General features: G+C 40.9%; 1 protein-coding gene across 1 annotated transcript in view; it reads right to left on the reverse strand.

Annotated features, from left to right (window-relative positions):
- The window catches only part of LOC122640355 (DNA damage-binding protein 1-like), an 81,562-nt gene that overhangs the window by 32,149 nt on the left and 27,911 nt on the right, over window positions 1-21,502 (reverse strand). Inside the window, exons 8-9 of the mRNA XM_043833518.1 lie at window positions 13,772-13,847; window positions 13,258-13,467 (exon numbers count right to left, since the gene is read on the reverse strand). Coding sequence (XP_043689453.1) covers window positions 13,258-13,467; window positions 13,772-13,847 — 286 coding nt within the window. The remainder of the gene's footprint in view (window positions 1-13,257; window positions 13,468-13,771; window positions 13,848-21,502) is intronic.

The raw sequence follows: 21,502 nt of genomic DNA on the forward strand, positions 1-21,502 counted from the left end.
CAATTAAGAAGATTTAAAAAAGAAAAATCTATGTGATTCAAATTTTCATTGGCAAGTGCAATTTTGGCTTGTTTATCACTTCTTTTAATTCGTTTTTAAGTATAGATGGGATCCGCTTGGGTTTCAGCAAAAAAATCAGTGTAGGACGAAGTTTTCTTTCAAAAAACTAGGGAATTTTTTAGTTCTGGCATCCTATGTATCGAGGGTATCAATTCGTATTGGTACCATATCAGTCTATATTGGTACTGTAATGGTCCGTATCAGTTCAATACATTATTTTACATAAAAATTTTGTGTATAGGAACTGTATCGTATCGTCATGGCCAATCTCAATATGTATCTGACAGTATCTGTCGTATTGTACCATATCGAGATTTGACACCATGTATCCAACTAATGTCAAGTTATCTCTATCTTAACGACATCTATGTGATTTAAAATGCTAGATCTTCATTGAAAGTGCAATATCAAACCTACTAATAAGTAATAAAAAGTAATTATGCAAGAATATTTGAAAAAAAAAATCTATTCGTGTATGAAGATACTAACCTAAAGTAACCCAAAAGGTCCAAACCAAACAAGCAATATCTAAGTATAAACATACTATAAAGAAAGGTTTAAAGTATGGTATCGAGGCATCGTATCGGAAGGGTGATTTTAAGAGACGTATCGTATCGAGACCCGAGTTTTAGTACCTTGCCCAAAAGGTCCAAACCAAACAAGCAATATCTAAGTATAAACATACTACAAAGAAAGGTTTAGAGTATGGTATCGTGCATCGAATCGAAGGGTGATTTTAAGAGACGTATCGTATCGTATCGAGAAACACAAGATATGCTAAAGATATGTATGGAAATAGTCAAGAAACATATGGAAATGCTTAGGATATGCAAAATATAATTTTGAAGCACAAAACACTATAAATAAGTAATAAGTAAAATATATCATGAATAAAAAAAGAACAAAGTACGACAAGAAAAGTGCATTCAATTAATATCAAAATTGTATTAGGTTTCTTACAAATAGTAATACCTAAATTAGTATCAGGTAACATAATGCAATCATAGATTGTTAAAAACATCTTGAAAAGGTAGTTTGGTTTAGTATCCAAGGATACGGAAGGATACTTAAAACCTTGCTACTAAGTATTAAGTAACATGCATTAAGTATTTACTCATTAACCATACTACTACTCTACTAGTAACATATTAAACAAACCTTTTTTTTTTAGGTTTCATTGTAACCACCCAAAGGTCAATTTCAGTCCATTTGACTACCACCAACACTCAAGGTTTCGGTTTCGACCTAGCTTTCAACATTAGTTGAAACCGAAATATTTTGGGTTTCAATCGAAACCTGGCCAAACCCTAGTGGTTAGATTCGTTTGACCATGCCGTGGTCAAATGGCCATATTTTGGCCCGAAACTTTAGGAAAACCTTAATTAAGCATCTCTTAACATAATGCAGCAAAAATCTATCTCCATCACCACCACCATCATCATCATTACCATCGCCATCATCTCCACCACTAGACAACAATGTACGAGTGTGGGAACTAGTATGCAACCTGTTGACAACCTCATTCATCCCTCCTGCCAAGCTAAGACTCAAAGGATCAGGGTGTCAGTGTGTGAATTTGACCATCTCGAGAAGCCACGAACTTGCTGATAATAGCACCCATTTGACTTGCAATCTTAGGGTCGGGCCTACCACCAGACTGATTCATCACAAGGTCACCTTGATTCCTCACCCCACTCGTACAGTGGTTCTTCCTCATCTGAGTCCAAGTGGATGATGTTGTTGAGCTCAATTGGGTCTTTGTCATTGACCATGCCCATGTGTTTGTGTTGTATCTTCAACTTCAGGTTATAGTGCACATATACCAACTACTCCAGTCGTTTATGACCCAATTGGTTCCACCTCTTGGAGTGGACAAGTGAAAACCTACACTAGTTGGGGTCGCATCTGGAGGCGGAACACATATGGGAGAGCACCTTAACTGTTATTTTGCTCAAGTTTGGTGCATTTCTCCCATATACCACCCACCATTCGCTCGCACTAGAATATTCTTGGTAAGTTCTTGTACTTGGTAGTTGGTACATACTTATATGAATCGAACTAAGAAACTAAGTTAATGGGCCTACCAGGAGTAGTACTGTCCTGATTGGACTTTGTGGTTGTATGGCTAGAAGTCTCCAGTGCATCCCTAAAAGTCTTCATTTATGTCCATTCCAAACATTGGTAAGCTAAGATCAATACCAATTCGAGTAATTGCATTAATTAGAAATACTTAAGAAACTACAAGTTAATTTCACTATTGCATGACGACTGTATATCTAGGTTAGGCTCCAACTTAGCCACCTTATATTGAGCTACATCTATCAATTCTTGATTCATCCCAAGTTTGTGCTTGTATTGGTACTTGGGATTAAGACAGTAGGCTGGAAATTATATGAAGAACTTGTCAATGCTTATGAAAGTGTAAATGGAAAGTATTTAACTTATGTAGTATAAAAGCAAAACTCACCAGGCTTATGCAGTGGATGCATAAGTTGCCTCTGCTCGTGATCTTGCACTATTTGAATGTAGCTCCTACCACCACATGGTATTTCTGTTGCCAAATGGTCCTTCATCATCTCCATTGCAGCATACAAGTATGGCAAGGTAGACTTCTTCTCAGAGTTGACCATCCTCAAGACCTTCACTACTGGATCGATGGTTTAAAGTATCGCACCATATCGTTTCGTCTCGGCCGATATGTATCGGTATCATAGGGTATCGATACGACAATGAGATGTCTCTTTTTTTTTTAAAAAAAAAAGTGGTATTGATCAGTATCGCATTGTATCAGCCGATATGGCGCGATACAATACGATCGATACGTACTGATACTCTTGATACAATTGATTTTAGGGGTTGGAAAAAAATTGAATTATAAGAATGTATCGCATCGCATCAGCTGATACGACGTGATACAAATCATACAATGCGATACATTGCGATACGCACATTAAAAGGCACATGTGACTTCAGAATCGTGATTCCAGAAACCAGAAAGCACCAACAGCCCCTGGACAGACAAGGTTTCACCCAAAACTTCAATTTTGTGACATCTTTCAAATTTCATGCTTGGGGTTTTGATTCCTTTCTGAAAAACGAATCAAATCAAGGAAACAAACTGCAATATTGCTTATTATATTGTTTTTTGCTTCAAAAGTGTATTTCTATGTGTATCTTGACATTCTCATACGTATTTGCAGCATCCGATATGTATCTCCGATATGATACAATACGTCTCTTAAAATCACCCTACTGATACGATACGCGATACCGATACTTTAAACCTTGACTGGATCAAATAATATAACAACCTTCTTCAGATCGTACCAAAACTACTCACTAGATATAGTCAATTGGGCTACTCTACCTCCTGGAGAACCCGACTCCCTCCAACTAAACCACTCCTCAATAGCATAGACATGAGTCCAACTTATTTGTCTCAAAGCTCTTTAGGGCAATGTAGTTTGTGGCAAACCGAGTAATGACAAGTCTCACCAAATCCCCATCACACTTGTTCCTCAACAATTGTAGTGCATGTCTATAGTTGTATACAAATGTAGTCACTTGTGTTACCCTCTCGACCACACAACGTACCAAAGACTTCTTCCCCATGTCCTTTAACCTGAAGTCAATGCAATGGGTTTTACATGGGGTCCACAATAGGCGATACCTATTGTTGTTCATCATTCTCTCCATCGCCTTCTTAAACTTACTACCGTTGTTTGTAACCAATTGGAAATGTTCTCTATCCCCATCTCTTGGACCACCTTTTTTAGATGCATCCACTGACTTAAGGAACACAATCCTACCATCACAGTAAACCATGAAGTTGATGATGGACTCTCTAGAGGATCCAGGCCAACCATCACACATAGCAACGAAGTTACAATCTGACCATTGTCCACTTAAGGGTCTGAATATACTCCTCTAGCTCTTTTCTCTGCTAGGGCAAATACATATTCATAAGCTCATAAGCAGTAGGCCTCTTCACTCCTTCCCCATCCTTCCTTACAATGTCTATAATCAATATCCTTATAGTAGGGTCCCTCAGTAGTCAATAGCATGTGTTAGGATGTTATGGTAAAAGAACCACTTCAACACATCGTCGCCCACTTTACCCCTCCAATCAGATAACACATGCTTCAACTTTCTCTGTCTACTGCTTTGAGTCCTGAAAAGTGCAGGATCCTGCTCAAGTATGTCAACCACATCCTCATCTATTGGAGGTGGGGCTCCCCTCATACTTTGTGCTCTCCGATAGGGCAACTCCGTCTACATCTGTTTCTTCCTACCACCAGCCTTTGGTGCAGGTGCTCTAGAGGAACCAGCTCATTTCCCCATCTCGGTTAACCTACCCTACTCTCGCATATGTGTAACTTGGCTCGCTGCCCTAGCAAGCCATATCTGTCTTACCTATGCCTGTCTCCCCATAAGCAGGAATGTAATCATCATCACTATCAGAATCAGAGTCATCCCCTGCTCCTGACTATCTCTCCAGCACTGCCTCATCAAACTCTTCCCTTGTCTTCTACATATCTAACATCCTCTGTATTCCTCCCTTCATGAGGGCCGTCATAGCCTTTTGAACCTCACTAGGGACCTTAGGGCATTTGACCACATCTCTGTATCCACCTGTCAAATGCCACTTTTGTACCTCACTAAGGATCTTAGGGCATTATGACTTCTTTATATCATTTCCTAATTATTACTTAACTCTTAAAATTATTTCTTATTAAAAATAATTTTAATATTTTTTTTAAAATAATAGAGGGCGGACCTTGGAGCAACAGTAAGGTTGCTCCATTGCGATCTAGTGGTCACAGGTTTGAGTCGGGAAATAGCTTCTGCACGAAGCAGGGGTAAGGCTGCATACATTATGAACCTCCCCAAACCCCACAATGACGAGAGCCTCATGCACTAGGTACAATCTTCTTTTAAATTTTTTAAAATAATAATACCCTAATTAACCAAAAATTAAGTATAACACATTATACGCCATTTGTGTTGAAAAGACAAAACAATAATTTCAGAAATTTTCATGACTTTTCAACCAAAGCACAATAGTTTTTTCATTTTTTTAGTAAATATTTTGAATTTTTTTAATTTTAAAAAAATAATTTTCAAGCGGAAAAGAAAAGAAAACAACATTGTGAAGCCCTAGATTCGCCAATGGTGTCTAACATACATAAAATTGAGCCCCAACCAATGTATATTAACCCTATTTTTTTCAACTTTTTCTCTAAAGAAAATCAATTTCTTAAACCAAAAAAATTAAATCTGACTAAGAGAAGTTGTTAGATTGGCCTACAATATCTAACACAAAAAAATGAAGTCCAACCACTAAATATTGACCTTATTTTTTTATTTTTAAAAATTAGGTAAAAAGGGTATACTTCAAAGTTTGAATCTTCAACAAATCTCGCTCAAATGCAGCAGATCATCATTATAGATGCGTCGTAGTAGTCTCCAACAAGTTCCACCAAGATTTGCAAGTGATTTGGCCAAAGAAAACAAAAAAAAATAAGGTTTTTTGGCACCCAAGGTCGAAAGTCGAAACCAGGCGAAACTAAAGAGATGGTCGAAACAACGACCCATTTCGATTGAAACATGGTTTTTATGAAAGTAACTTCTTGGTAAAACAAAAATCAAAACCTGAACAGGACCGAGAGTTCAACCAAAGGTCCGAAACCAATAAGCTTCAACCAAAATCTTGCATGCCTGGTGAGTCGAGGCCCATTTTGTTTCTACCTTTCCCGAAACAGAATAATTTAGCAAGATTTTGGTTGAATCAACCAAAATTTCGAACATTGCCAGCACCTTATGGGCCTCCCAAGCTTGCATACAGGATTTATGTCTAATGCAGCTGCATCATTAACATACTACAACCCGCACTTTGATGTTCAATCTCCACTTTGGCGAGCTTTCATACAAATTTTTGCTTGCTTAATTACTCTTAGGTTATTATTTACTATAGAAAAGATCCACTAGGGTTTTTGCCAAAGTAATATATTGCTGAAGCCAGAGCTAACTGTGAACAAAGTGGTTAGGAACACTAAATCCTTGAAACTGGCTCCAACAACACATAAATTGTAGAGGGATCCTCGTTCGTTAGTCTCTTCCTGCTTCTCCTCCTCTCTTCCGGAGCTCCCGGCAGGACTGACCCCTCTCTCCCTGGTTTGTCTCTTCTCTCTTGAGGCATGCCGTCTTCTTCCCCTGCTGTTTCCCCTCCTCCATCTCCCACCCCCCTTCTCACTCTCCATCGCCTGCTTCTCTGCCTGCTCCCTAGCCTGTTCCTTGGTCATCTCTGTTCTCCAATAGCTCCCCTGCTGGCTCTGATGGTCTTCCTTTGCATTTTGTCGCCCCTTCTTCTATGGGATCCTCGAAAGTGGCTTTGTGCCCTGCTGATTTGCTTGTAGATGAAGCGCTGCTTTGGGAGAATTGCCTGGTTGGAAACTTCTTGGGCTCTCGTCCTCCCTTCCATGTTGTCAAGACTTCTCTGTCCAAGCAATGGCGCCCACAGGGGACCTTGGACACCTACCTGCTAGAAAACGGCTTCTTCATTTTCAAATTCTCCTCTCCTCTGGACAAGATTCGTGCCCTAGAAGGTGGGCCATGGCTCGTGGGGAAGAAGCCTATCTTCCTCCGTCAATGGCATAGACAGTTGCAACTTAGGAGAGTGGACCTATCCTCCATTCCTCTATGGATTTCGCTTCCAGGCCTGCCTCTTCACTTCTGGTGTACCGATGGGCTCAGCTACGTTGGCTCTGTACTTGGCAAACCTCTGTTCTCCGATGCGAGAACCAAGCGTAAGGATCGTTTGGCTTATGCGAGAATCTGTGTAGAAGTCTCTGCGCATTAGTCCCTCCCTGTTTTCATCACTGTCCATGAAGGAGACGACTATTCCTTTGAACAAGAAATCCATTATGCATGGAAGCCCCCCCAGTGCTTAGTCTGCAAGGTGTTTGGGCACGATTCCCATCACTGTACTCTGGCAGGAAAGGTCTCTGCTGATGCTGCTCCCTCCGCCTCTGAAATCCCAGGTCTTGGGGTGGTTGCTGAAGAAAATGAGGCTGTGAAAAACCCACTGAAAGCCCTAATCGATCACGAAGGAGCTCCCCCTGCCACTGTAAGTGCCGTCACTGAGACTATTCATAGTCTTCCTCGGCACAGATCCCTTTCTCGCGGCAGGCTGAGAACCAGGCATCGACGCCGAAACTTTCAGCCTGTGGAGAAGCCTGCAAACCAAAGCACCAATGTCCTGTCGAAGGTGTAGAGAAGGTCCTGGAGAGCTCGACGACGGAGATCGACCCACAGAAGCCTCTTTTCAGCCTGCTGGAGAGTCAGGATGACTGCTACAAGATGTTTCCATTCCAAGCTGGAGATGACGATCTTCTCTTGCCCTCCGATGGAGACCCTGCTTTTTAAGGCTTATCGCCTCGATCACGACAGGTCAAGGATGACAGAAGCTGCTACGGAAGATGTTTCCATTCCAAGCTCTGGTCGAGTCGACGATCTTCTCTGCCCTCCGACGGAGACCCTTGCTTTGGGAAATCTCCCTTTGGACTCTTGTGCCAGCGCCTCGATCACGACTTTAGCCTCTGCTGCCAAAGGTGCCTTTTTGTCTGCTTCAAGTATTCAGCCTGATGACGATACCTCTGTGGACCCCTCCACTTTACCTGCTGGCCCCACACCTGCTACTTTCGGTTCTCATTTGGGTATCTCTCTTCCTTTGATGGGTCCCATTGCTTTAACCCATTTAACTTATCCCTCTTCTGATGGATCTGGGTCGGGTTTAATTCCTAACCCGGCTGTGTCATCTTCCCCTTCACCCGACTTCCCCATTTCCACACCTCTAAAGGCTGCCAGAAAACCTCAACCACCACCTTTCACCTCCATCTCCCCCCTCGGCAGATCCTATAGGCGTCGTCATCACAGCGAAACAAGATCTTGTTCAGTTCTGCCTCGACTCCTTGAGTCATCACTGCCCCTGCTCCCCCTTCCCTCATGATTATTGGTTCCATTTGGAATACTCGAGGGCTGAATTCTCCCTCGAAACAAGCTGCTGTTCATTCCCGCATTCGCTCCTCTCGCTCCTGCTTCTGTTGTCTTCTGGAAACTCATATCAAAGAGCAAAACTCTCTTAAAATCCTTTCCTCCATTGTGCCTGGTTGGTCCTTGCTCTCCAATTATTCCTCCCACCCCAATGGCAGAATTTGGATAATTTGGGATCCCACCAAAATTTCCATCTCTCTGTCTTCCTCCTCATCTCAGTTCCTGCACACTTCCTTCTCGGATAGCCAAGGCTGTTTTTCCCTCTTCTTCACTGTGGTCTATGCCCACAATTGCCCTGTTCTTAGATCCTCTTTATGGGCTGATCTTCGTTCCATTGCCTCCCTCCCTGTCAGTCATCCTTGGGGCTTGGGAGGTGACTTCAATGTCATTCGGTACAGCAATGAAAAGCAAGGTGGGGATCATGTGGATATGGATGCAGTCAACTCCTTCAATGAGTGTATTGATGATTTAGGGGTAAATGATCTCAGCTGGGCAGGTTTTCCTCTTACTTGGTCCAACAAAAGAGCTGGTTCCAATCGAATTGCCTGTAAACTGGACAGAGTTCTTGCTAACGAAGAGTGGCTGACCTCTTTCCCCTCCTCTCATGCTTACTTTGACAACCCAGGTATCTCTGATCACTCTCCTATTTCCCTAACCATCCAACCCTTCTCTTCATTTGGCCCTAAACCTTTCAAATACTTCGACATGTGGTCCTCTCACCCTTCATTTCTGCCCCTGGTTCTTGAATCATGGAATAAGCCTGTTTTTTCCTTCTCCAATCCCCTTCTTGCTTTCTCTAAAAGGCTCAAAAATGTCAAGGCTGCTCTCAAGGTTTGGAACCACAATACCTTTGGGAACATAACTCTCTAGGTGGCTGATTGCAAAGACAAGTTGGCTTCCATTCAGCTTCGGTTACAATCTGACTTACATAATGGTCCCCTTGCTGTAGAAGAGAAAGAGACATCTATTGAGCTTTCTTCTTTGCTTGCTAGGGAAGAAAGTTTTCTTAAGCAAAAGTCCAGAATCAAGTGGCTGGATCTGGGTGACTCGAATACTGCCTACTTTCATCGGTCTATGAAAGCAAGAGCCAATGCAAACTCTATTTCTCAGCTCTCTCGCCCGGATGGTTCTCTTGTCACTTCAGCGGATGGCATCAAGGACTTGGCTGTGTAGCATTTTAAAGACTTATTCACCAGTCATCAGGTGAATCATTCTCCCATCCCTGATCACTTGCTCAACAAATTTGTTGCCACAGAGCTGCATGCTTCCTTGTGTGCCATTCCTAATGAAGAGGAAATTGTAGCAGCCATCCACTCCCTCAAGGTGAATGGTGCTCCAGGCCTTGATGGTTTTAGCATGGGATTCTTTTTAGCTTGCTGGGATATCATCAAAACTGACCTCATTGCCGCCATTGAGAGTTTCTTCTTCAATCCCTAGTCAGATCAAGAGCATCAACCACACACTTTCCTTTGTCTCATCCCTAAAAAGGAAGGGGCAAATGTCAAGATGCATCAACCACACACTTTCTTTGCTCATCCTACAAAAGGAAGGGCAAATCTATATAAATTTAGTAAAACTAGCAATTGCATCAAAACATTATAATTGCACCATCATCAAAACATTAATAAAATGTCTTACATCATGTTACATTTGTACTAAAGGTTGAGAAATTCTCCCTATATGATCCATATAATTCCCATGTCATGGAATTGCTATAGTGTTACAAATAGTGTGACACAGCTTCCATATAAGTCTTGATCAACATATACCAATCTCCCTATCTTAGGGTACATGGGAGAATTGTTGGTATGAGGTGTAGATCATTTGCTACTTTTGTCGTATTGAGTTTGAGGCATGTATGACTGGTTTGGGACTAGGAATGTATGCCCAACGACCTAGAGCTGTTGTCATACTCATTTCTTGTTGCCCATCACCCGACCATAGGCACTATAATCGAGAACCGGTGCTCTGCTGGCCATAGTCATAGCCATGATGATCTTGAGATGATTGCCATGACCGATGGGATCGGGCAAAGATGTTCAACATATATTAAAACCACATGAATCTAACAAGGATTACAAAATTTTTTTTTGGAAAAAATAGATTTAGGAAGAAATAGAAAACACCTTTGAAATCTTGCAAATAGGTGATGATGCTCCAAATTGGCACTTGAATCTTCACTTTGGCACTTCAATCTAACTCCAACGCAGTGCATTCCATCCAACAATCGAAAGAAAGAAGAAGAAATTTGAAGGAGAGGTTTTCCCCTTGGTTTAGAGAAAAAGGTATTGTGGACCCGCTAGTCAGTGACAACCAATCTGCCTTTATTCCTAAAAGAAATATTGCGGACAACATCCTTTTGTGCAATGACATAGTGAGAGGCTTTGATAGGAAAAACCATGCTCCTTCTATTCTTATGAAGATTGATATTCATAAGGCCTTTGACTCGCTCAGGTGGGATTTTATTGCTCAAGTCATGATCAAGATGGGGTTTCCTATGGTCTTTGTCAATTGGATTACCTCTTGCATCTCGTCCCCAATGTTCTTGGTTCTAGTGAATGGCAGCCCGACAGGTTACTTTGGCGCTTCGGTGGGCATTCGCCAAGACTGTCCCCTATCCCCTTACTTGTTTACTTTGGCATTGGAAGTCCTCTCCAGAGATATCAAGATTTGTACTGATCAGTTGCTTATCTCTCCGATGGTCAAATGCAAAGCTCTCAAGCTTACTCACTTGGCCTTTGTTGACGACTTGATGTGTTTCTCAAAGGCCTCGATTAGCTCGCTCGAGTCCATCATGCTTTGTCTCCAGCACTTCCATGAGCTCTCAAGTTTGTGCATCAATCCAGCCAAGTCCCTGCTATTCTTTGCGGGGGGGTGCCAAAGTTAGACAAATCAGCCTTCCTGGAGAAATCTGGCTTTCTCAAAGGACATCTTCCAGTCAAATACCTGGGCCTCCCTTTGATCTCGGCAAGATTATCAGCTCACCACTGCACCCCTATGCTTGATCTTATTACGAAGAGGCTCCAACTTTGGAAGGGCAAGCTTCTATGCTATGCGTGCAAACTGGTTCTCATCAAATCAGTCCTAGAATCGTCTTATATATATTGGTCAGGCATCTTTGGGCTACCTCAATCTGTTATTAAATCTCTGGAGCCCCTCATGGCCTCTTTTCTTTGGAAGGGCAATGAATCAGCTAGATTCCTCCATCCTATCAGTTGGGCAGCTGTGTGTCTCCCCAAAAAAGAAGGCGGCCTAGGCATCCGTAGAATAAAAGAAGTGAATTCTGCGAGTATCATCAAGCTCATTTGGAAGATAGCCTCAAAGCAGAAAAGTATCTGGGTTGACTGGTTATATTCAGGCCTTCTTCGCCAGGACTCTATCTGGACTGCTTCAGCCTTATCCGATGCCTCTTGGGTCTGGCGTAAGATCCTTGCTAGTTGTCATCTGGTCCTCCAAGTCATTCGCTCCAGTATTGGTGATGGGCTTTCTCCTACTTGTGGTTGGAGCACTGGCACCCCATGGGAATTCTTCTACACTTGGTCACTCCGAGATCCATTAATGTTTCAGGTCTCAACAGGCTCTCCTTAGTGGCTGACATCATTGATCAAGCTGGCTGGGCTCCTCCCCCATCTTCCTCCCCTTCCCTCGGTCTCATCTGGAATGAGCTGCATACCATTACCAGAAGGCCTGCTTCTAGAGGTGACTGTGTTACTTGGAAGATCAACAATTCTTGCTCCTTCTCATCCAAGGCTGCCTGGAATCTCATCCGGCTGAACGGCCCTTGGGCTCTATGGTGCAAGCTTCTCTGGTTCAAGCATCACATCCCCCAACATTGCTTTACCACCTAAAGAATCTTCAACAATTGCCTACCAACTCAGTCTTTCCTTCGATCCAGACAGATCCTAGTCTCTCTTGCTTGCTGCCTCTGCTGGAACAATTCTGAAGACTTGGATCATCTCTTCTTTGAATGCCCTACTACTATTGCCATCTGGAAAGGAATTTTGACCAAGTGCTGGCCTTCCCATAGAAGAATCCTCCCTTTCTCAAGGGAATGGATCTGGATTGATATGACCTTTGCTGGCCATTCTATTTGCGACTCAGTCAGCAAATTAGCTTTTTGTGCAACTCTCAACCACATTTGGATGGAGAGCAATATCAGGAAATGGACCTCCAACTCTCGCTCATATCAGCAGATTTGGGATTCCATTTCCTTTGAAATTAAAGCAAAGTTAGCGCTAGCTCCTTCTTCTTGTTGTTCTGACACCCCAAGGAACAGGCTCATTGTTGCTTCCTGGGGTCTATCAAATGTTTCTTTTGTTGCTTTTGCTGGTCTCTAGCTAAGCTAGGGCCTGGCTTTTTATTTTTCCTTCTTCCCCTCAGGGCCCCCTGTTTCCCTTTTCCCTTTTGGTAATGAAATTCTTATTCACCCAAAAAACATATATTGCTGAAGAAGCTTTCTTTTAAAAACTAGGATTTTTGGGTTTTGATAGCCTGTGTGACAGTTCATATCGGTTTTGATCGATCCATATCGGCACGTATTGGTATCATATCGATCATGTATTGGCCTGTATCAGCTCTGTAAATTTTTTATGTATCGGTTTTGTCTCGTATTGACATGGCCAATGTCGATAAATATCAATACTTGATACCATGAGTCCATGACCACAACTACAACTAGGAACTTTTAGTAAAAAAATAAAATGGTCCTTCTAAGCATTACTATGCCTAATGAAGTATAACGCTAGTACGCTACACTATTTGCCACTTGGCAGTACATGAGTTAGTCCATGTGATGGAAGACCCCACATACATCTCAATGGTCAAATTTTAGTCCAAAGCAAGCAAAGAAAGTTGCTCAAACTCTGAGTCAAAGATTTAGTAAAATTACCAAATGCCATCAAATGGAGATGAATATAAAATACAAAATGCCATCTTTTGTGATTTAAGCTACTTCCTATACTCATTTTAAGCTGAAATTGTACCAATGAGATGCTTGCCTGGCCCTCTATCACATGGACTAACCAATGTACTGCCATGTGGCAAATAGTGAAGTGTTATACTTCTAGGCATAGTAACAGGGAAGAAAGCCCAAAATTAATAGTAAGAATATAAAATTCAGACCAGGATAAGTAGAAATATGAATACCGGTCTGGTTGGTATTGCTTTGAACGCAGAGGCACTACAGTACACTATAGTTTCTTCTCCAATAATAATAACACCACCTAGAGGCATGGGAACAGGTATCAGAAGACCAGCCCCATTGTCCAGATTATTCTGTGACCATGGGCCCTCAACAAAATCTTTATCCTTGAGTGCCACCTCATATGTCTTAACATGCCGTGCATCTTTGTTATCCTGCATTTCAAATATTCAATACACAAAAAAGTCATCTTAGCTGCGCTTCAACATATACTGAAAGATTACATTGGATAAGAAAAAGAAAGGGAGGAAATAACTCGAAGGAATCCATAGATAGACTATTAACGAAAGTCACCCAATGCCCTACAAATGCTGAATATGTAGGAGAAAGGAAGCCACCAATTGATGGATCCTGCATAGGGTAGTGAATTGTTCTAGATACCGAAACCCTAATCCCTTGATTACAAAAGACACATGGATCAGCATGAAAGCACATAAGACATAGGAATAAGGTTAAGACCTGATACAGAACAACAATTGTAGGTTTTGAACAACCATAGAGGAACTTGATATCCAAAACTTGAAGCTCTTCAAGCCTGAAATAGTAAGTCAAATTTGTGGCTGTAAGCATTTATAAAATGCAACAAATCTAACCAGCATAGAAGAACACATTGCATAAATAGATATGGATCTAATAAGAATGACCATATTCAGATTATCCACAGTAGATGAATGCAGAAATGAAATTCCTAGTTATTTTTGTTCTTTGCACTTGTCACCCTTTCCTGATAGATGGTAATTTAACTACCATATCAATGAGAAGACAAGGCTGATATCAAGTTCCTACACAATGTTAAATCATAACAAATTCCAACCCATGTCTACATTCAAAATCTCCATGTAGGATCAAATCATAAAGTCTTGGAAAACCCAGAGCAAGAGGAGAGTCACTAACTGAAACATCTTCCAAAACTGAATGTTTGAACCATCAACCCACACTATAGAAAATAAGAGAGATGAAGTGATCAAAGTTCCTGATTTTATTCTTCTGAATCCCGAGACCAAGAAAAATGAGAATTCTTTTTAAGTCCCAACCATTGTGTTGAAAATCATATTTCCAACTTGTTGAAGTCCAAGGAGCCATTCTTCCATACCAGATCTCCATAATCATTTTGTCACAAGCCAAACAATTATGCATTTTTTAGCCTTAACCAATCTATGAATTGGTATCAGTAGGTTGAATATTTCTTAGGATCTTACTTTACTCTCTCAGAAAATTTGTTAGTACTAAAAAAATTAATAAATTTAAAAACAATTAAGGTAAAATCTTGCTATCAGGTATAAAAAAATAGATAAATTGCTTAAAATGTAACATGACTGCATATGGTTGTTTTTACACATTATAATACAATTTTTTTATTTAATCACAAAATATTAATAAATGTATGGGCAATAAAAGGCAGTGTATTAACAGGAAAAATACATGGGAATCTAATGTATTTTCCTTTATTTTTTAAATAGTTTATTTATGCTTTTTTAAAGTTAGGTAAAAATATTATTTTCAACAGAGAGAAAAAGAGTTTGTCACATGGTAGACCCCAACAAAAATAAAAATAAAAAATTGTGTTCTCTTATGCCATTCCCTTTTGTATCAAGATTACTCAAACTAAAAGGAAAAAAAACCATATAATTTCTAGGAGAGAGTCAAATGTCTGTTTCATTAAAAGGATCGGCAAAGTGCCCCTCACAACACACTGAACCATCAGTTCACTGTCTGGTCTGCCCATGCACTTCCTTTGCATTCTTCAGTGTTAGAAGACCAAAATATTTGAGGTTATAAACATATTCTGAACCAGCCTATCCAGCAGAGTCTTGTTATTCTCAAAGACCCTGAGTTCCTTTCCTTCCATTAAGTCTAGTACAACACTGCTGGTCACAACGTATAGGGAAATCACCCACTTCCACTAAGAGCAAAATTCACCAAGGGTTTTAAGTATCAAGAAGTATCAATAGGTATTGGACGTATCATATTGTCTCTTTGGGTTACCGATATGACACTTTATTAATTTAAAAAGAAAAATGTATCATACTGCATCGGTCGATACAACCCAATACTTATCGATACTTATTGATACTTGATTCAAAACCTGCAGAAAATAGAGCACTGGTAGAGCAGAAAACTGAGACTTTAAAACCTATCCAGTTCAACTTTTCTGCTCTGATGTGAGTTGGAAATTCCGTTCTTACATTAAATAAGAACTCTAACCCAGAAAATTGCATTTTGTTTATCTTGGATTGAAATGTTTAACCAATTCAAGTGTGGTAAGATCGAAAACCTAACTTTTTTTGGCTGAAATATTGATTTTTAACCCTTTTTTTTTTTTTTTTTTTTTTGCTATGTCAATCAATTAAGAGAAAACGATATGATTCATTGCGTCAAACTTGTTTATTTCATTATTTGCATGAATATAAGGATTGATTTGTGATTTTTCCCCAAAAAAAAAATACATACATATATATATATACGGTAATTAGTTTTATTTCTTGTGAAAAAATTAGTGATTATGAGTTCGAAAAATTAGATAAGAGTCGTAGAGATGAGATCTATGACCACGTATGACGTATCGTTGCAGACTTGCAGTTACCTTTTTTTTTTTTTTTTGCCTACTTTCGGTTATAAAAAAAATGATTTTTTAAAAAAAAAATGGATACATTGATGCAAACAGGTCCAATTTTTTAAAAATTTACATGTAATGCACAAAATAAACTATGAGCCTATATTGCTACATTTTTTCAATTTTTTAGAAAATAAAAAAATTTATGAAAAGATTACAAAATTATGGATACATTGAAGCAAATGGATCCAATATTTAAAAATTACATGTAATATATGAAATACAGTACTTCATTTTTTTCTTATTTTTTGTATTGCGCATGTGTTCGGTCTGTGCAAAATATCATCTTGGTTGCACCTTTATTTGAGACCACTTCCAGCTTTGAGTTTGGACCAGCCCGCAGCTCTCTATGTAATTAGACTATTAGTACATGTAAGAAACTCCTTTATACATAATCAATTTGTGGAATTCCGTGAATACTGGCTTGATCCAAGTGATCACAGCCCAGCCTTTATTTATAATATTGAAATCATATGACAAGAATACAACTAAGCAATGTAGGACTAAAACCCATATTACAACACTCCCCCCCAAGTTGGTGCATACATATCAAACATGCCCAACTTGCTAATTATAGGAAAAAAATAACTTCGGACTGATTCCTTTGGTGAGGATATCAGCCAATTGATCACTAGACTGAATAAATGGGATACAGATTAGCCCTTGTTCCAACTTTTCTTTGATAAAATGTCGGTCAATCTCAACATGTTTGGTACGATCATGTTGAACCGGATTGTGTGCAATGCTAATTGCGGACTTGCTATCACAGCAGAGTCGCATAGGAAGATCAGTAACCATCCCCAAATCTTGAAGAAGTCCCTTTAGCCAAAGAAGTTCACAAATACCCTGGACCATAGCTCGGAACTCAGCTTCAGCACTAGATCGAGCTACAACAGCTTGCTTTTTGCTTCTCCAAGTAGTAAGGTTTCCTCCAACAAATATGCAATACCCGGATGTGGATTTCCTATCATCAGGACTGCCAGCCCAATCTGCATCAGTGTATGCTTCTATCCGGAGGTGGCTATGAGGAGAGAACAAGATTCCTTTTCCAGGAGATGACTTAAGGTAACGGATAATTCTATACGCTGCTTCCAAGTGAGAAGAGTGAGGATCATGCATGTATTAACTGACAAGGCTTACAGCAAATGTGATATCCGGCCTAGTATGTGAGAGGTAGATCAATCAGCCAACTAACCTCTGATAACTGCCCTTGTCCACCGGGTCGCCGTCCTTACTCTTCAAATGTGTGTTGGGCTCAAAGGGGGGTATCTACTGGTTTACACCCAACCATCCCTGTCTCTTGTAACAAATCTAAGGTATATTTCCTTTGAGAGAGAGATATGCCCTTAGCTGTATAGCCAACCTCAATCCCTAAGAAATACCTTAATCTACCCAATTCCTTGACTTCAAACTCGGTGCCCAAATAAGCCTTCAACTTCTGTATTTCCTGTGCATCACTGCCTGTGATCACTATATCATCAACATAGACAATCAGCATTGTCACTTGCTGTCCTACCTTCTTCACAAACAACGTATGATCAGCATTGCTCTGCTTGTACCCATAAGCAATCATAGCCTTATGGAACCGGCCAAACCAAGCCCTAGGTGACTGTTTCAGACCATACAGGGCCTTCTTCAGTTTACATACCTTTCCCTAAGTTTTTTAAGAAGTAAAACCAGGAGGTATCTCCATGTAGACATCTTCTTCCAGATCTCCATGCAAGAAGGCATTTTTCACATCAAGTTGCTGGAATTCCCATCCTCGATACACAGCACAGGAGATAATACCCCGTACAGTATTCATCTTTGCTACAGGAGCTAAGGTCTCTTGGTAGTCAATACCTTGGGTTTGAGTAAACCCCTTTGCAACAAGCCTCGCCTTGTATCTCTCCACTGAGCCATCAGACTTATGCTTCACTACAAAGACCCATTTGCAACCAACAGGTCTTTTTCCAGGTGGAGGACTCACCAAATCCCAGGTCTGATTTTTTTCAAGGGCATGCATCTCTTCATTCATCGCATCCTTCCATTTCTGTTCGGCTATAACCTCCTGCCAATTGTTAGGAACATAGTACTAAAACTCGCGAAATTTCGGTCGAGATATCGAATATTTCGAGTATCTCGACCTGTCCGAAACGAACGCAAGTCCGAAATGAAAAATGCAATATTTCAATATTTCGAAATTTTGGTCATCTCGCTTTCGAAATTTCGTCATCTCGTTCAAAATTTCGAAAGACATTTTGGCATTTTACACCCATAGAAAAATACCATATTTCGACCGAGATTTCGAAATTTCGATATCTCGAAATTTCGTCGACAAACACCAAACGAAACGAGATTTAGTACCGTGGTTAGGAACGGAAATAGAGGATAAAGAAACTATGAAGGCAGGGAAAGCAGGAGTTAGTGAGTTATATGACACAAAGTTGGAAATAGGATGCAATGTACAACCTCTCTTTGATTTCCGAACAGCAATGGGTAAATCAAGACTGGGATCAATAGGGGGCTTACCAGAAATCTGACTAGGAGCAAGACTTGGAGCAGGAGCAGATGCCGATTGAGTAGGATCAGTGGTGGTGGTCTCTTTGTATAGAGGGCCGTCCAGAGGAAAATCAGTTCCACGAGTGTACACAATTTTTTCTTGTTGTAGCTGTCCCACTGCTTGTTCTTGACTAGTAACCCCTTCTTCGAATTCAACAGAGGTATCCTCTATAGTAGGTATTTCAATGTCTAGAGGAGCAATCAGCGGGACCTCTCACCACTTATAATCATAGTTGTCATTGCGTCGCCATGGCGCCGCGTGTTGGAGAAGGTTGTATGGCGACCTACGCCATGGCGTCCCTCTTTGATTTCTTCTTCCTGTCTCTCTTTCCCTCTTCGATTTCTTCTTCCTGTCTTCGATTTCTTCTTCCCTCTTCGATTTCTGAATTTTCTTCTTAAAACTTGAGAAACAATAGAGAAAAAATAAAACATGGCTTGAGTATACATCTATTAAAACATTAAAAATAGAGAAAATAAAAAATAAAACATGGTCGACATGCTCGCCATGGCAACGCTATGGCGGGCGACATGTCGATATATCGACGTGACACCCCTCCACCAACTTGGATCGCCGTGATGCCATGACAACTATGCTTATAATCTCCCCTTGCAGAGGTTCCGGCTATTTAAAGTAAGCTTCAGACTCCCGGAACACTACATCCATAGTGACAAACACTTTCCGGGTAGGAGGATGATAGTACTTATATCCTTTCTGGGTAGTAGAATAACTAAGAAATATGCATCGTAGTCCCTTGGGATCAAATTTTCCGTGTACATGATGATTCCTAGCAAACACGACACAGCCAAAGACTTTGGGAGACACAACAAAGGTTGATTTCCCACAGAGCACGTCCAAGGGGCAGCGACCATCCAAAACACGGGAGGGAAGCCGATTGATAAGATATGTAGTTGTAAGAACAGTATCACCCCAAAAGCGAGGAGGAACAGCCATAGTGAACATAAGAGAACGAGCAACCTCCAGAAGATAGCGGTTCTTGCGTTCAGCCACCCGATTTTGAGCGGGAGTGTCAACGCAAGAAGTTTGGTGAATGATCCCATGGCTGTCCAAATAAGACCGAAAGGCACCGTCCATATACTCCTTTCCATTATCGGACCTGAGAATCTTGACCTTGGCATCAAACTATGTCTCGACCATCTTATGAAATAAAGTGAAACAAGTAAAGACGTCACTCTTACTATGCATCAAATATACCCAAGTCGTCTAACTAAAACAATCAATGAAAGTGACAAACCATCAAAATCCAAAGCTAGACACACAACGGGCAGGGCCCCATACATCAGAATGTATCAAACCAAAAGGATGCAAGCTTCTATTGTCAGAAATTAGAAAAATGCTTCGAGTTTGCTTTGCCAAAGTGCAAGCATCACAAGAAAAATTATGTTTATCACATTTCCTCACCAAACTAGGAAATAAAGCGGATAAACCACTAAACGGTGGATGGCCCAAACGACGATGCCAATTATTTAATTCAAAGAGTGCAAAATCAAAATCAGAAGATGCAGGCTGAGATGTCAAAGCTGCCTGGGAACCGTCAAGCACATACAGACCACCAACCACCTTACCACATGTAATCGTACTGTCCGTTTCCAAGTCCTGAAATAAACAACGGGTTGGAAAAAATGTTACTTTGCAGTTTAAATCCTTAGTTATTAGTAAACTTTGGAACATGTAACACAGATGAAAGGGTAATAGATGAAGAACACTACACGGATCCCTTTTCCGAGATAGGAGAAAGAGACCCATCAGCAACTCGAACCTTATTATGACCAGATAAAGGAAAATAAGTGGAATAAAAAGAGGAAGAACCGGTCATATGATCGGTTGCCCCTGAGTCAATTACCCAAGAATCGGGCATGACAGAGGTGCAATTCCCAGTCGAGGCAGCCATGGAAGGAGATACAGATGTCAAAGAAGACGAGTCCAAACGAGTCACCATATTCCGCAAATTTTCCACATCCTCCATAACCTGTAACAGAGAATGATCAGGCTGATCCTCAGTAGTTGCCTGATGAGCACGGATATTATTGGACCGATTGGAACTACCCCTACCACGACCGCGAGTGTCTGCAGGGCGACCATGAAGTTTCCAACAGCGGTCCTTCGTATGCCATTCCTTCCCACAGTAATCGCATTTAATGGGAGGGCGATCACCAAATGACCGATCAATGCTAGCAGAACGGGAAGAGGCCCCACAGGCAGACTGTGACCCAGAAATAAGAGCCGATCTCTCCTGAGTAATTGGGTAAACCATGGCTGTTCGTCGACTGTCCTCAACCGAAAGGATCACATAGGCATGTTCAAGAGTGGGGAGAGGTTCCCGATTCAAAATATTTGACCGGATATGATCAAACTCAATATTCAGACCTGCCAAGAAATCAAAGACGCGTAAACCATCTTCCCACTTGCGGTAGGTCGTGGCATCAACATCAGTGGTGGCAGTGAAGGTGCCCAGAAAATCCAACTATTGCCACATCGTACACATGGTATTGTAACATTGAGAAAGTGTTAACTCCATCTGTTTGGTAGAATGAATTTTTTGACGGAGTTCATAGCATTAGGCAGCATTCCCAACTTAAGAATAAGTATCTTTAGTTGTTTTCCATATTTTCGCAGCCGAGTTAAGAAGAAGGTATCACCCAGCAATGTCTTGGTCCATGGAATTAACCAGATATGACATGACCAAGAAATTAAAATTCATCCAACGATCCTGTGCAAAACCAGTTTCTGTAGGCCTGACCGTGGCGCCCGTGATGTAGCCAGATAAGCCACGGGAACCAATCGCAAATAAATAGGAACGAGACGACACAAGATAATTGCTTCCATTCAACTTGATGGTGTTCACAGGAAACGGAATAAAATCACGTTGCGACAAACCATCAGATCCAGAAGAAGCAAAGGTGATCTCCGAAGCGTCAGACATGGTGGCTGGAAAAAATCGCAAAACTCAAAAAACAAGGCCTCCAAAAAATAATTAAATCATACGGAGGAAAAAAAGGACCCCTGGCGGGAGTTA

Source organism: Telopea speciosissima, chromosome 9, assembly GCF_018873765.1.
Source record: "Telopea speciosissima isolate NSW1024214 ecotype Mountain lineage chromosome 9, Tspe_v1, whole genome shotgun sequence".
In the NCBI taxonomy this organism is placed as follows: domain Eukaryota; kingdom Viridiplantae; phylum Streptophyta; class Magnoliopsida; order Proteales; family Proteaceae; genus Telopea; species Telopea speciosissima.